We start from the raw sequence: 16,495 nt of genomic DNA on the forward strand, positions 1-16,495 counted from the left end.
GTCAGGGCTACACAGAAAAACTGAGAAACCCTATCTCATAACTAACACACACACACACCACTATGTAAAGGCAAGCACGGCAGGCAGTACATGCCTTTAATACCAGCACTCAGGAGGCAGAGGCAGGCAGGACTCTCTAAAAGCAGCTTCTGAAGCCTGGAGACAGGACACTGCTGTAAGGTGCTTCCTATATGTGCATATTGACATTGATATTTCTCCACAGCTGCCTGTGAAGGTGGTAGCAGCAGTGTGTCTAGGAGTTGGGTTGGCCTGACCTAAAAGTAGTCCCAGAGTTGGCAAGGTGACTCAGTGGGTAAACTGGTGGCTTTGTAAGCAGGACAGGGATCTGGGCCTCCAGCACCCATAGGGAAGCAGGGCAGACGCAATGGCTGTGGTGATAACTTGCTTGTACAAATAAAGCCTGTCTGGGGGTCAGGGAATGGAGCTTGCCGCTTAGCTAACCATAGAGGTCTGGAGGGCTGTACAGACAGACAGGAAGTAAGGTAGCTGGGCAGAAACAGGATATAAGCACTGAGAAACAGGAACTCGCTCTGGTCTGCTGAGACTCTAAGGAGCTAAGGTGTGGCTGTGGCTTGCTCCTTCTCTCTGATTTCTCAGCATTTTTCTGTATATCTGATTCTAACTTTTTATTTATTATCTAGACCAGTTAAGAACCCCATTTACAGCTGTGTTCCTGTACTTGAGTATGGAGATGGGACCCCTGATGCATACTGGCTACCTAACCTAACCAAATCATGGATAGAGCTCTCTGTTCAACAAGAAATCCTGCCTCAGCAAACACACAAGTGATTCAGGCAGACAGTGGACATCCACATGTGCCCACTGACACTTGAACACAGACACATGCAACAAGGAAAAGTTCCAGATTGATAACCAGGAAAGACAGGGAGGTCTGTTTTACAGAAACAAGTAATTAAATTATTCCAAACCATGAGCTGAGAAATGGATGTGAACTTCCTGAACTTTGCAGAGTGAACAATCCACCTGACACCTGTTCTTCACTCTTAGAAGACTGACAAAAGTTAGCAAGCTTGATTTCTGAGCAATGTAACTGTCTCAATGACATCAAGGAAGCAAGATGTTCTAGTTGGGGCCAAAGCAAACAGTATACCCCTTTCAGTAACTGGATTTGGGGGCTTGTGTTGAGGCAGTTGAACTCTTAATTTATTCACCTCTGCACAGATGGCCAAGTGGCCCAGAGTACAGAAAACCTAAAGCAGTGGATGACTTAGCAAACTGATTGTTTGTCTCTGTGCTGTGCTTACTTAGTTAAGTCCTGTTATTTTCACAGGTTGGATCCAGATGCTGTCAAGCTGACAATATTAATCACATCTAGATATATGTACTATTTTATTTACTGAATCCTTTCAAAATTAAATACACTAAGTTCAATCAACTCAGAAAAAGAACCTCCACAATTTTACAAATCATGTAGATATCAAGCCATTTTTGTTTTGTTTTTCAAGACAATGTTTCTCTGTAGCATTAGAGCCTGTCATGGAACTCACTCTGTAGACCAGGCTCATCTGGAACTCAGATATAAATCGGCCTGCCTCTTGCTCCCAAGTGCTGAGACTAAAGAAAGGCATTCGCCACCACTGCCCGGCAATATTGAGCCATCTGGAAATGCTGGGCCATGGTGATGCATGCTTTTAATCCTAGCACTTAGGAGGCTGAGGCACATGGATTTCAGTGAGTTTAAGGCCAGCCTGGTCTACAAAGCGAGTTTCAAGACAGCCAGGACTGTTACACGGTGCCTCAACACTGCCTCAACACCACCCCTAAACCCCCAAGGGGAAAAAAAAGCAAGCTGGAAATGATAGTACACACCTGTCATCCCAGTACTAGGGAGGTAGAGGTGGCAGCAGTTCAAGGGCAACCTTAGCTGTAAACTGAATTCAAGGCCAACAGGGACTGGAGACCCTTTCTTACACTGTGCCCCTGCCACACCGCAAGGCAAAAGGCCAAGGAGGGGATCTGAGAAAAAGGACTAAGTGGCTAAAATGGGTAAAGTAATTTAGGCTAATAATCAAGAGTTCAATCTTGGGGAGTCAGATGGTAGCTGTAATGAGAACCAGTTGTCACAAGCCTTCTGACATCCACACTCACAAACACACATGAATGTAACAAAAAAGGTTTGGTTTTTTGAGACAGGGTTTCTCTGTGTACACTTGGCAATCCAGGAAATTGCTCTGTAGACTAGATTTTGAGAAGTATTTTTCAAGTGGCCAAGCTGACCTTAGTCACTGAGGTCACCATGCCTGGCTCCGATAGGTTTTTATAAAGCCCAGGCTGGCCTTGATGTTAGGATTATGGGTATGTATTACCATGCCTGGCTTAGACATATAAACTTTTCTTTTTTTAAATTTAATTTCATAGCTAGACAATGGTAGTGCACCCCTCTAGTCTCAGCAGACAGATCTGAGTTCAAGGTCAACCTGATCTACAGAACGAGTTCCAAGACAACCAAGGCTACACAGAGAAACCTTGTCTCAAAAGAAAAACATCCTATCTGAGAATCCAAAAGAAATTTTTTTCTAAAATCCTATAATTAGGAAATTTAAGTAAACAGACAGGCAAGCACAGGGCCTCACACCATGGCTAAAGAGTCTCACATGAGACATGCTGCAGAACAAACTAATACAACACAGCTGGCTTCACATCCTTTACAGAACACAGAACATAGAAGGAAGGAAAAAGGGACACACTTTTAACGAAAAGAGCTGACAATTTTATTTTCATTTTTCACAATGTAAGTGAGAACTGCACTTTTTAAATCCCACTTCTCCCCTCCAAAACTATTTTCTATTAGGAAAGGGGAAGTCTTCCCTGTCATGCAGCTGGAAAACACTCAAGCTCAGCACCATAATCTGGTGAAATAAAACAAGAAATACAAAACTGATACAGAGCCTTTCTGCTCTTATCTGTCTGGCCGAGTCATGCCGGGCCGAGTGGGCACCATCATAGGACGAGCAGGAGGTCTCATCATTGGCGGCCCAGGCATCATGGGCATGTGACCACCCATGGGAGGCCTCATTCCAGGAGCTGTGGGACAAAACAAAGAGGAAAAAGAATGAGAAACAACATTCATGAGACAGTAGTTTGGGACTTCAATTGAGCTGGGCAGTGGCTGTATACACTTTTAATAATTGATCCCAGCACTCAGGATGTAGAGGCAGGAAGGAGGATCCCTGTGAGTTTGAGACCAGCCTGGTTTACAGAGTGAGTTCCAGGTCAGCCAGGGATACACAGAGAAACCCTGTCTCAGAAAAAACAAACAAACAAAACACTAAAAAGTGGATCCTGATAAATACTAGAAAAAGACAGAAAAAAAATGCAACAAATTCAAATTTTAAATTACTTAAGACATCAAACTAAGATGAAAAAGTCAGTACAGAAAACTCTAGCAACCCTAATCTAGTGACAACAGTGGCTATAAATAGACCACCGTTCTTCACAAGGCACCAGGAACACTAGTTCTGCTTTGCTCAGTTTGTTTGGTTTGTTTTTTTTGTTTTTTTTTTTTTTTTTTGTTTTGTTTTTTTACTTTTATTGCTGTTGTTATTTCTGGGTGAGACAGGGTTTCTCTGTTTAGCCCTGGCTGTCCTGAAACTGGCTATGTAGATCAGGCTGGCCTTAACTCAGAGACCCCCCATGCCTTTGCCTCCCTAATCATTGAGATTAAAGGTATGTTTGCCATACCTGGCCCCATCAGCTTTTTTTAGCCAATTATCTCTACCATGTAATAGGAGCTGTCTCCTCTATGTCCAGGCTCTGAGGATAGTTTCACCACTTAAGTGACTATTGGGAACTATGGGAAGGTGATCAGACCCAGGTTGAAAACCTAATAGTACCTGCATTTAGCTCAAAAGAAAAAATAGCAAGCAATCAGGAATTATATCAATTGGAATACAAAGACTTGGGGGGGGGGGGGGAACCAGAGAAGCAACTTCAGCTTCAGTACAACTGACTGTCTAGTCCTCATCTGGATGATGGGATCATGAATGTTCATTTTGCTATTATGCTCTATAACTTTTCTGCTGTATGAATTCCTTCTAAGTATTTGCAAGCATAATGGCACTTGCCTGTAATTCAGCACATGGGTGGCAGAGGCAAGATGAGTGTAGTGAGTAAGGCCGGCCTGGTTACTTAATCCCAGTCTAACCTACCAAGGTTCCACACTGAGCCTTTATCTCAACAAGGAAAATAAAATAATCAGTTGGGGTGGGTACACTGAAATTACAAATGCATCCTGGTATCCCAAAATTGTTTCTTTTAACTAATTTTGATTAAAGGCTTGTGGTATATATAGTTCAAGATATAACCATATTCAAAATTGGATGTGGGGTACAAGCCTATAATGCCAGCACTCTGGGATGACAGAGGGTTCCTGAGTTCAAGGCATCCTGGGTTGCAAGAGTAAAACTACTTCTCAAAATTCCACATACCCTCTTTCCCACACCACAGGAGGGCAACTGATATGTCGTACGTACACACACACAATGTATGTGAGAAATGACAATACAATAGGCACTGAAACTGTAAGGAGCAATATCAATGATAGCATGTGTTACTGTACCCTGAAGTCACAAGCACATCCACACTTGGGGATCTATATGTGGGTTTACAGGATACTGGTTCAGATAAAGCATCCAAACTGGACACCTGAACATTTGTACTCTCACTATCCACAGTGTATTTAACTCTTTCACCTTTTAACTGACTATAAAGTCTTGGAACACATACAGGGTAGTAAAAGTAAAAAAAAAAAATGGCCATCCACAGCTACAGACCCAGCTTCAACATGCTCGCGCAATGAGAGCCAACCCCTGGAAGTCATCTTTCCCATTCCCCCATCATTTGCTTTTTATTGTTTGTTTTTTTTTTTTTTGTTTGTTTGTTTTAGAAAAACAGGGTTTGCAGCTGGGCATTGGTGGCCTTTTGTCCCAGCACTCTGGAGCAGAGGCAAGTGGATCTCTGTGAGGCCAGCCTGATCTACAGAGTGAGTTCCAGGACAGGCTCCAAAGCTACACAGAGAAACCCTGTCTCGAAAAACAAAAAAAAAACAAAAAAAACAAAAAAAAAAAAAAAAAAAAAAAAAAAAAAAAAACAAAAAAAACAAAAAAAAAAAAAGATAAAGAAAGGAAAAAAGAAAAACGGGGTTTGCTACATTGCTTATTTTGCCTCAAAATAGTCTCTTGAGTAATGAGGATCACTCCAGAAGGATTAGAGGTGTGTGCCACCATGCCCAGCTACATTTCTTTCAATTCCTGGTTCCCAACATCTTTAAACTAGGAATTTTATTTTGTGACACTGATTTAGAGAAAAAAAGCAGGTCATGGTGGCACGTGTCTTTAATTCCAGCTTTGGGAGACAAGAGGCAAGTAGATCTCCATGAGTTCCAGGCAACCTAGTTTATATAGTAAGACTGTCTCAGAAATATTAAATAATAACTCAATCTAAATCACCTGGTTGTGTGTTGAGTTCCTAAACCAGTAAATCTGCCCTCTATATTCTCCCATCCCTGTAACATCCACACTAATAAGCCAATGGTATACTTACTGATCAGGTGTAGTTAATCTTTGAGAGTAAATCTCCAACAAGAGGCAGCTCTACATCAAATCAAAACAGAAACTACCTTTCTTCCACCCCCAGATACAAGATACAAGTTTATCCACCTCATTGAAAGTGGCCAGAAAAAAAAAATGGAGGGATTAAGAAGGGGGAACCTTAGGTGGATCTCTGTGAGTTCGAGACTAGCCTGGTGTAATGTACTAGACCTAGTTCCAGAACAGCCTCCAAAGCCACAGAGAAACCCTGTCTTAAAAAACCAAAGAGAAAGAGCCTTGCTAGGTAGGTGGTGGCATATGCCTTTAAACCCAGCAATTGGGAGGCAGAGGCAGATGGAGCTCTTGTGAGTTCAAGGGAGAGTGTCAGACCAGGCTACAAACCTACACAGAGAAATCCAGTTGGTGGAGGGGGCAGCCTCACACTGCTTTCAAAACACAGGTCACAGGTCATTAAGTTATTCAGACATATTGACAAACCAAATCTTTATCATTAAAGACCAACCAAATTCACTGTTACAATACTTACAGCTAACAGAATTCCCCTTAATGCAGAACTAAAACTCACTGCACAACTAAAATGTGACACATTCCAACTCACCAGGTCCTACAGGCATCATCCCAGGAGGAGGGGGGCCCATCATCGGCATCATGGGAGGGCCTCCCATGTGGGGTGCAGGCATCATACCAGGGCGAGGAGGACCCGCTAAAATAGACAATGGAGGCTGTGGTTAAAGCAGGTTTGCATGCTGACACTTTCCTCTCACAACTAGTTAATCTCTAACTAATAAACGTTCTATGGTTTCTTATTCTAACATGTCAAACTTTTGTGATTAAAAAGCGGTAAATAGCCAGGCAGTGGTGGCGAACGCCTTTGATCCCAGCACTGGGGAGGCAGAGGCAGGGGGATTTCTGTGAGTTCAAGACCAGCCTGGTCTACAAGAGCTAGTTCCAGGACAGACTCCAAAACCACAGAGAAACCCTGTCTGGAAAAACAAACAAACAAACAAACAACCAAAACAGACAAACAAAAAAAAAAGTGGTAATAAAATCCCAGCACTCAGGAGATAGTGACATGTGCATAGCTTTGAGTCCTAGGCCAGCATAGTGTACTTAGTAAGTTCCAAGATATCCAGGGCTATAGAGAAACCCTGTTTCTAATAACAAAACAAAACATAAAAGCAATAATAACAAGGCTGGCTTGACAAAAGTGTAAAAATAAGGTGAATCCTTGTAGCATCTGAAATGCCTGGGGCTCAGCACTCAGCTCAGTGGTAAGTCTGTGCTTAGTGTGAACTCAAGAGTATACAAGGCAGCTGGGCTCAATCCTCAGGACACTTATCTCCTATAAAAACAAATCACAAGGGCTACAGGGACCACTCGGGTGAAGAACACTTGATGCTCTTCCAGAGGTCCTGGGTTCAAGACCCAGCAACCACACAGCGACTTACTGTTTTTGAGACAAGACTTCTCTCTGTAGCCCTGGATGTCCTAGAACTCAGAGATCTGCCAACCTCAGCCTCCAAGTGTTGGGATTAAAGGTGTGTGCCATCACTGCCTGGCAGAAATAAGTTCCAGGGGATCTACTGCCATCTTCTATCTCTTCTGGCACCAGGCTCACACACACATACAGTACAGTATCTGTAGGCAAACCACTCATACACATAAAACTTTATGTAAAATGTATGTAAAAATGTATTTGTTTTTGGTTGTTATTTGTTTGTTTTGAGATACGGACTCACTATGTAAAAAGATCAAAGGAGGAAAAATGTAGAGGCTCCAGTGATCTGGAAGCTGCTTGAGCACCCAGAGAGTCTGACAGGCCATCAGTGAGCAACTGCCCTAAGCAGCCCAGTTCTTTGTTCACATCCATAACATACAAGTCCAGTCTGAACACTCCCGGGGTAGCAAAAGGACAATGACCTTGTACCAGATACCCTCCTGTCCAATACATAAACAACATGCCTTCCCAGAGAACAAAGGCTCACGATCTACTCCACTGTCAACTAGTCTCACCTTTCACAGGATTAGGTATGTATGTTATGGGATGTTTTACACACTGTGTGAAGGTGTATTGCTGTCAATGGTGTAATAAAAAGCTGAATGACCAATAGCTAGGCAGGTAGTACATGTGGGACTTGCAGACAGAGAAAGAAAGGAGAAGAAATTTAGGTACAGGAGAAAGATGCATGGAGACACAGAAGCAAGATTATTGGTAAATGAAAGGACATAGATTAACAGAAATGGGTTAATTTAAGTTACGGGAGCTAGTGGGACAAGCCTAACCTAAGACTTTACTTCCCACAAACTAAACAAAAGAACTGTTAATTTTAAAACTACTTTATAATTTACATCATTAAAATGGGCTGGAGAGATGGCTCAGAGGTTAATAGCACAGGTTGCTGTTCCAGAGGTCCTAAGTTCAATTCCCAGCAACCACAGTGGCTCACAGCCATCTATAATGAGATCTGGTGCCCTCTTCTGGAGTGCAGGCATACACGCAGGTGGTGGTGGGGGTGGCAAACCCCTTTAATCGCAGAGGCAGGCAAATCTGTGAGTTTAAGACCAGCCTAGTCTACAAGAGCTAGGTGCTAGTTCCAGGACAGCCTCCAAAGCCACAGAGAAACCCTGTCTCGAAAAACAAACAAATAAATAAATAAATTTAGACCACTAAAAGCTGGGAAGGTAACTTAGTCTGAAAGTAGTTTCCATGTAAGAATTAAGAACTGAATTGAAAGCCAGGCAGTGGTGGTGCGTGCCTTGAGTCACGACACACACTAAAAACAAAACCACAAGGTGGATGACACCAAGATTGGCCTGCAGTCTCCATGTGAACACATGCACTTCTACACTCACACAAGAGGAAATTATACTGTTGAAGTTCTATTGTTTTCCAATTAGGAAACTACCTAATCAGTCTACAAGTCTTTGGAAGCCAACTATGTGACAAGCTAATAAAGGATAATGTGAGCAGCTGCACATCTAACACAAAGTTTCAGACTTACGGAGACTGGGGGGAGGTGGGATCATGGCCCCAGCAGGAGGAGGAGCAGAGAATGGAGCTGGAGGGATCTTCCCTTGTTGAAATGCAGCCGCTTAAGCAAGAAAAGAAAAAACGATGTTAATAATGCAGCAACTCATTTACTACAATAACCACCTTCTTTCTTTGAAATCCTTAACTATATTTACTGCACTCTAGAAAGTATTCTAAAGTTACTACATGTAGCACTACAGTTTTAAAATTGAGATACATAATTGCTACAATTAACTGATTTACTAATTTAGATACTAAAAGTTTTCTTATAATTTAATCCATTTAATAGCTAAAATACCTGTGTAACCAGTCATGTTGGTATACACCTATAACCCCAGCATTCAAGATGAAGAGGCCTAACTTACTATCAGTGAAGCATGACAGGCTTCAGGCTAACAATACTGGGACTAGGCCTCATCCTTATAATAACCAGGAAGAGCCACAAACTGTACCCTGCAGGGAAACCAATCAGAATAGAGAAAAACAAGCACTAGATGCTCCAGAACATTAAGAACAGGTTACCTAACTTGTATAGAGATTGCCAATTTCCTTGCAGCAACACCCGTACCAATCACTGTTTGAAAGAACTTGTTACCTCACTCCTGCCCAATCAGGAATTCAACCCCCATCTGAATCCAGAATTCCCCTACCTTCCCCCCAACCCACCCCTGTCCTTTAGTCCTTAAAAACACTGCCATAGTTGAGCTCAGTGCGCTCCATTATCCAACTATGTCAAAGAGGATGGAAAGTCCAAGCTCAAGCATGCAGTAAAGACTCTTTGCTTTTGGATACAAACTCAAGACTCCCTGGTGGTCTTGGGGGGATGGGAGGGCTCATGACTCAGGCATAACTGATGGAGAACTTGAATACAGGATTGTGAGACCTATTCAGGCAATATAATGAGTCTGTCTCTACATTTAAAAAATTTAGTTTGTAACTAATTCAAGCCATTAGTTTTATTTAAAAAATGTACAATCCACGCCCAAATGCCAGGTTTTAACAGGCTTTAAAACATGTCTCCTCCCATCCGGAGTAAAATTTATGTATATCCCTTACTTACCTCTTCTGAGACAAATGCTCTGACCAGATGTAGAGGCGACACATATTTGAAATCAACAGACTGCACTGAAGGAAACTATCATTTTAACAAAGGCCTACCACAATGACTTTTTCATTTTCAGGCAATGGTGGCACTTGTCTTTAGTCCCAGCACTAGGGAGGCAGAGATTATGGAGTTCAAGGCCAGCCTGATCTACAGAGCAAGTTCCAGAACAGCCAGGGATACAGGGACAGGGCTATTATGCAGGAAAACCCTGTCTCAAAAAAAAAAAAAAAAAAAAAAAAAAAAAAAAAGGGAATTATCTATGTGACTTCAGAAGAGTCAAATAAATAGTATAGTGGCAAAAGTCTATCAGCCCAGCATTGAACAGGCAGTGGCAGAAGGCTCAAGAGTTCAAAGCTAGCCAGGACTGTAAAGCAAGTCCTCAGCTCAAAAAATCCAAACCAAGCTAGGTGGTGGTGGCATAGGCCTTTAATCCCAGCACTTAGAAGGCAGAAAGAGGCAGGAAAATATCTGAGTTCAAGGCCAGCCTACTCTACAGAGTTAGTTCCAGGTCAGCAAATCCTGTATCAAAACAAACAACCCCAAAAAACAAAACCAAAAACCACCCTAAATAAATAAATAAATCACACTCTCAGGAAGCCAATGTCCAACTCAGTGATGCCTGCAGCCTATCCACTCCATCTACAAATGCAATGTAGGCCAGACCATGACTAGAGTTTGTGCCCCTCTGGAGGTTCTCTATAGAGCTTTCCCAGTTAGTACAGCACTGTCTACATCCTGTACAGGATGACAGCCCATAGAGTAAAGAATGAGCAGCAAACTCATATGGGCTTAACTGAGTTCCTGACAGTCTGCCTACCCTGCTTCAAAAGCCTACCATTAAAAGAACTTATTTAGCTGGGCATAATAGCATTACTGGAAATATTACCTCTAACCTATGAAGGGAGGATTGCCACAAGTTCCAAAATACCCAAACGAAGCTGGAGAGATGGATCAGTGTATAAGAGTTCTTGCTCAAGCATAAGGACCTGAGTTCAAATCCATTGATCCCACATTAAAACCAGGCATAGCCATGCATGCCTGGAACCCCTGTATAAGGAACAGACAGAAGTAGATCCCAACTCTCAATGGCCAGATAGGCTAGCTGAAAAGACAAACTTCAGGTTCAATGAAGGATTCTGCTCAGGGAATAAGTCCCAGAGTGATAGGAGCAGAAACCAGGCATGGAGACAATTGCCTTTAATCCCAGCACTTAGAAGGCAGAAGCAGGCAGGTCCCGATGAGTTCATGGAAAGCCAAGGCTACATTTGAGATGCTATGGCCAACATAAAGAGTGAGAGTAAGACCTCCGGCACCCTTCTTTGACTTCCACATGTATGTAGATGCATGGGCACACAAACAGACCAAACACATGTCTGTAACCCTGGGACTTGAGAATCTGAGACAGGAGGATCTAGAATTCAAGTTCATCCTCCAACATACCCAACAAGTTGGAGACCCACATGTACCACATGAAACTAAGTAAATGCTTAGAAAAGGCTCTGTTTCAAATACAATCCATGGTCTACAATAAATGCAAAGTCTTGAAGATTCCTAATGAACATAAAGATACAGCAAATCCAGAATATAGTCCAGAACACATTCAGACTGTTTTTTCACAACAGGTAGGATTCTTCTGACTACTACTTCCTTTTTTCTTTTTTGGTGTTTACAGACAGAGTTTCTCTGTGCAACCTTGGCTGTCATGAAGCTCACTTTGTAGACAAGATCCACCTCCCTCTGACTTCCAAGTGCTGGGAGTAAAGGCGTGCACCACCACCTTCCAGCTTTACCTCTTTTTGCCAGAGCTACAAACATGAAAGCCAAAATAAAGTCTCTCAAAGCCACTCCTACATTTTCTAATTATGAAAAAAAATCTTCTGAAAATTATGTATTGTGTTGGGTGTCAGTGACGCATGCCTTAAAACCCAGCACTCAGGAGGCAGAGGCAGGCACATCTCTGTGAGTTCGAGTCCAGCCTGGTCTACAAGAGCTAGTTCCAGGACAGCTTCCAAAACCACAGAGAAACCCAGTCTCAGAAAAACAAACAAACAAAAAATTACAGATTGCAAGAGCTGAAAAGATATTTCAGGGGTTAAGAGAACTGGACCTGGGTTCAATTCCTAACACCTGCAAATGCAGCTCACAACTGTATGTAACTCCAGTTCCAGTGTACCTAACACCCTCACGGATATACATGTAGGCAAACCACTAATGCATATAAAAATAAATAAATCTTTAAAGAAAAAAAATTATGGACTGTAATTTTGCAAAAATAGGCTCATATAAATGTGCTACAAAATCTTGTTGCCAGAAACAGAAAAATCGTAGGAAACCCCATCTTCTCTACTCCACCTCCCAGCCTAACCAGAAAGCACAGAGGTGTTCTCTGATGCATTATCTCAATAATTAGAATTAATGTGTTCCGATATTCCTGGGATTCCTGGGAAACAAGTAACTTTCCACTCCACTCATTCAACACAAGCAAATGGCCCTGTGTATCACACAGAGTGTGATTTTTAAAAAAAAGGGACTATTCTATTATATTGGGACCAGAGACCAAGACATACTTGTTTTGTCAATTAGGCTCTGAGCCTGCTCTTCCATCCATTTCTGATAGTAGTCTTTTACATTCTCTTTGTGTTTCCGACCACTGCAGTGTGTCTTCCTCACAGATGGCTGCAAAACAAAAACCATGTCAGACAAAGAAGCAAATTTCCAAAACTAAAAAGTTGAAAAGCTTTGGATATTATAAAGACTAGATATTTACAAATCTAAAAACACAATTTGCTATTTTAGAAAAAGTGTGCATGCCCCTGGTCTGAATCACAGTGCTATTTTAATGCCCTCGGGTTTCTCCACAGGAAAATAATTGCTTCAATACTTAAGCAACACTGTTATGAGAATACAGTACTTTAAGCTGGTTGCCTTCAATACCAGCATTCGGGGTAGAAGCAGCTGGATAACCTGATCTACATAACAAGCACACACATCCAGGAAGCCAATGCCCAACTCAATGATGCTTACAACCCACCCACTCCATCTACCAATGCAATTAGGCCAGACCATGACTAGAGCCTGTGTCCCTCTAGAGGTTTTCTCTATAAAGCTTTTCCAGTTATAACAGCACTGTCCACACCCTTCACAGATAACAGCCCATAGAGTGAAGAGTGAGCAGCAAACTCCTATCAGCTTAACTATGAACATCACAGGTAAGTTCCTGACAGTCTGCCTCCCCTGCTCCTGACAGTCTACCATGAAAACTTTTGTTTGTTTGTTTGCATGTTTTTGAGACAGGATTTCTCTGTGTAACACCCTTGGCTACTACCTTCAAACTAGCTCTGTAGACCAGGCTGATCACCAACACAGGGCATTAATAAAACTTTTGAATAATGATATAATCAAATATTTGAGCCAGCTGGTGGTGGCCCACACCTTTAACCCCAGCACTCAAGAGGCAGAGGCAGGCAGATCTCTGAGTTCAAGGCTAGCCTGATCTATAGAGTGCTTTCCCTACAAAGAGAAACCTTGTCTTTAAAATAAAAGGGAAAAAAAACTGAGTTGTAGGAGCTCACTCCTGGGTTTTGGGGAAGAGTTATTTTGACAAGGCCTCAATACGTATCCTAGATTAACCTGAAATTCACCATCTTCCTGGTTCAGCCTCTCAAGTACTGAGATTACAGGCCAATGCAGATTTTGCATATGCGAATGTTTTCATCCTCATAAATCTAAAGCTTTATTATTCTGCAAATATCTTCCACTTACAAAGACCACCACTGAAAGGGTGTAAAAAAAGAATGCGCTTCCCAATTACTTTCTATGAACAGTGGTAGTAAAGGTTCCAGCAGGCTGGAATTAAAACAAAAATCTTATTTTGCATACGAGGCGTTTTGAGACTATGAAAAGACGTTCCACTTACAGAATCATGGGTAAGATACGTATCACAGTAGTCACAATAAAACCTGAGAAAACAAAAAGAATATGAAAACACTTAGATGTGCAAACAAACAAAAAACCTCAAGCTCAGATTCTAAGGCGTCAAACAAAGCATTCTGACAGAAGCCGGGACTGCGTGGGGAGGAGCCGAGCCCACTCTGCAGGGGCGGCAAGAGCGCCGCGTTTCCGACCCGGCATGTCACCAAGGCGCTCGGAGCAGCCTCGGAGTAGCAAGAACCAGAACCCGCGGCCCGCCGTTCTCACGAAGACCCGGCTGACCGCCGAGACTCCGCCAGTCCTCAGACCCACACTCACTTAGGCATGTTGCTCCGCAGGCCGTTGGCTACCTGGTTCCACGCCGCCGGGAAATGACGCACACAGCCTGCGCCGACGCGACCGTAGGGAGAAAAGACGAGGGCGGGACTTCTGCTTCGGGTCTCTCATTTACTGAGGACGGCGAGGAAGTGTGCTATGGGTGCCTATGAGGTTCAGTCCGCGCTCGGTTACTCGTGATCGGTCCTTCGCGCTTGGAAGTGTGTTATTTCGTTCTTTAAACAAAGGGTTCCAAAGAGCACATCTTCTAGTGTTTCCCCTGCTCTGCTGCACGAAGTTCATGGAAAAGAGCAGAACCAAAGGAGGCAGAAGTTGTCATTCTCAGAGACCTGATTAGCAGAAAGGTGAAATCGATCAAATCAATGGTTAGTGAACCAAAGTCCTATGCTTGGAGAAATGAAGCGGAGAAGAAGGGAACTCAATTTAATTTTTTTTTTTTTCGAGGCAGGGTTTCTCTGTGTAGCCCTGGCTGTCCTGGAGTTCGCTCTGTAGACCAGGCTGTCCTTGAACTCAGAGATCCTCCTGCCTCTGCCTCCCGAGTGCTCCACCATCAGGCCTAGCCAGTTTAAAAACTGTCTCACTGCTTCCTAGCTGTGCTATTCTCTCTGAGCCTTCAGTTTCTTCATCTGAAAAGTACAGTTAGTAATTCTTACTTGTGGGATTTGAGGCAGAATCAACTGTAAAAGCACTTGTACAGAATTAGACAGTTGGCTTCTTGGTTAAGAGCATTTCTTGTTCTTGCAGAGGACCCAGGTTCCATTCCCAATATCCACATTATAGCTCACAACCATCTTTAGCTCAAGTCCCAGGGGATCTGACAACCTTTTCTGACCACCTCCAGCATTACATAAATGCTAGCAAAACACTCATACATAATAATAGTATATAATATTAATATAAAAATAATAAATCTAAATAATTATTTTTAGCCGGACAGTGGTGGGATTTGCCTTTAATCCCAGCACTGGGAGGCAGAGGCAGGTGGATCTCTATGAGTTCTGGCCAGCCTGGTCTGCAGATCCAGTTTCAGGACAGCCAGGGCTACACAGTGAAACCCTGTTTCAAAACAAAACAAAAAGAAAAGAAAAAAAAAAGTTTTTTAAAGCTTATACAGTGTTTAGTGCAATGTCTGTACATTTAGGCAACCATAAATAGTAATTATTCCATAGGAAGAAGTTGGTAGCAGTACCTTACCCACTAACAGTCAGGTCAAACTTACAGTTTTCTCTCTCAAACTTCACAGTGCTTGCCTTTTAACTTGAACTCCAGAGAATGAAGGAGGGGTGCCCAAAACTTAGAGTCATGCTGCTGTCTAAGAAATACAGAAAAGCTACCATAAGTAGGCCAGTTCACAAAGCCTAACTCAAACATGATGTCATGTTGAGGTACTGATTTCCACTGTCACCATCAGATAACTTGGGTCTTTACTAGTTTCTTAATGACCTTCCCTCAATCTTCTGTATTCTTCCTCAATCCTAAAGTTACAGAATGTAATGCCTGGTGTGGTAACAACCCTGTAATCCCAGCACTCAGGACAGCAGGGGGATTCCCTCAATTCGGTAATCAGCCTGGTTTACATAGGAATTTCCAGGTCAACCAGAGATAGAAGTTACATTCTGAAACTGTCTCAAAAAGCCAAAATAAGGGACTGTAGAGATGGCTTCGCAGTTAAGGGCACTAGCTGCTCTTCTAAACAATCCAAGTTCAATTCCCAGCACCCACATGGCAGCTTAAAAACTAGTCACAGGGGATCCAAAACCCTCTTCTGGCCTCTGGGCACTAGGTATACATATATTCAGACATACATGCAAACAAAACACCCACACACAAAAATAAACATTAAAGCCGGCCCAGCAGGGCAGTAGTGACAAACATCTTTAATCCCAACCTCAGAAGGCAGAGGCAGGAAAATCTCTGTGAGTTCAAGGCCAGCCTGGTCTACAGAGTTCCAGGACAGACTCTAAAGCTACACATAGAAACCCTGTCTCAAAACCTCCCACCCCACCACCTCTCTGACCCCACCCCCAAAAAATACCTGGTCCAGGATCCTTGAAATTTTGTCAAAAAAAAAAAAAAAAATTACTGGAACCACAATTACCTTGTCCATTTGGTGGCAGTAGACACTATCTATCTTGACAAGTGAGAAGGAAATAATGATTCATTAGTTCTGTGAATATTTTGCCTCCCTTGTAGTAAACAGAGAGTTTACAGCTAAGAATAGAAAAGGCTAAAGTCCCAGGGCCTAGAGAATGGGTTGTTCTTTGAACCTCTTTATTAACCTAAAGCTGTTAGAGCAACAGGTTTTAACATTAGGAGGAAGCCAGGGAGAAACTATTGGCCAAGGCAGAATAACAGGTTTAGTGGGTAGGCTCTGAGTCATGCTTTGCTGAGAAGGCATCATTATTATTTGATGATGGGATGCCTCTCTTTACATGGGCAGGATAGCTTCTTTAAGCTTAGTTTATTAGCACAGGATGTTTTCAGTCTAACTCAAGTGGTTCC

The 16,495-nt window shown here is 42.6% G+C and overlaps 1 protein-coding gene across 1 annotated transcript; it reads right to left on the bottom strand.

Moving 5' to 3' along the window:
* Positions 1–2,710: 2,710 nt before the first annotated feature.
* On the bottom strand, positions 2,711–14,047 carry Snrpc (small nuclear ribonucleoprotein polypeptide C). The gene is made up of 6 exons (XM_051187200.1): positions 13,976–14,047; positions 13,644–13,686; positions 12,295–12,403; positions 8,594–8,683; positions 6,190–6,294; positions 2,711–3,066 (listed from the first exon to the last, which is right to left on the bottom strand). Exons 1-6 carry the CDS (start codon positions 13,981–13,983, stop codon positions 2,942–2,944), a joined length of 480 nt encoding a protein of 159 aa, XP_051043157.1. The 5' UTR covers positions 13,984–14,047; the 3' UTR covers positions 2,711–2,941.
* Between the last annotated feature and the right edge of the window lie 2,448 nt (positions 14,048–16,495).

Source organism: Phodopus roborovskii, unplaced genomic scaffold (genome assembly GCF_943737965.1).
Source record: "Phodopus roborovskii unplaced genomic scaffold, PHOROB, whole genome shotgun sequence".
In the NCBI taxonomy this organism is placed as follows: Eukaryota; Metazoa; Chordata; class Mammalia; order Rodentia; family Cricetidae; genus Phodopus; species Phodopus roborovskii.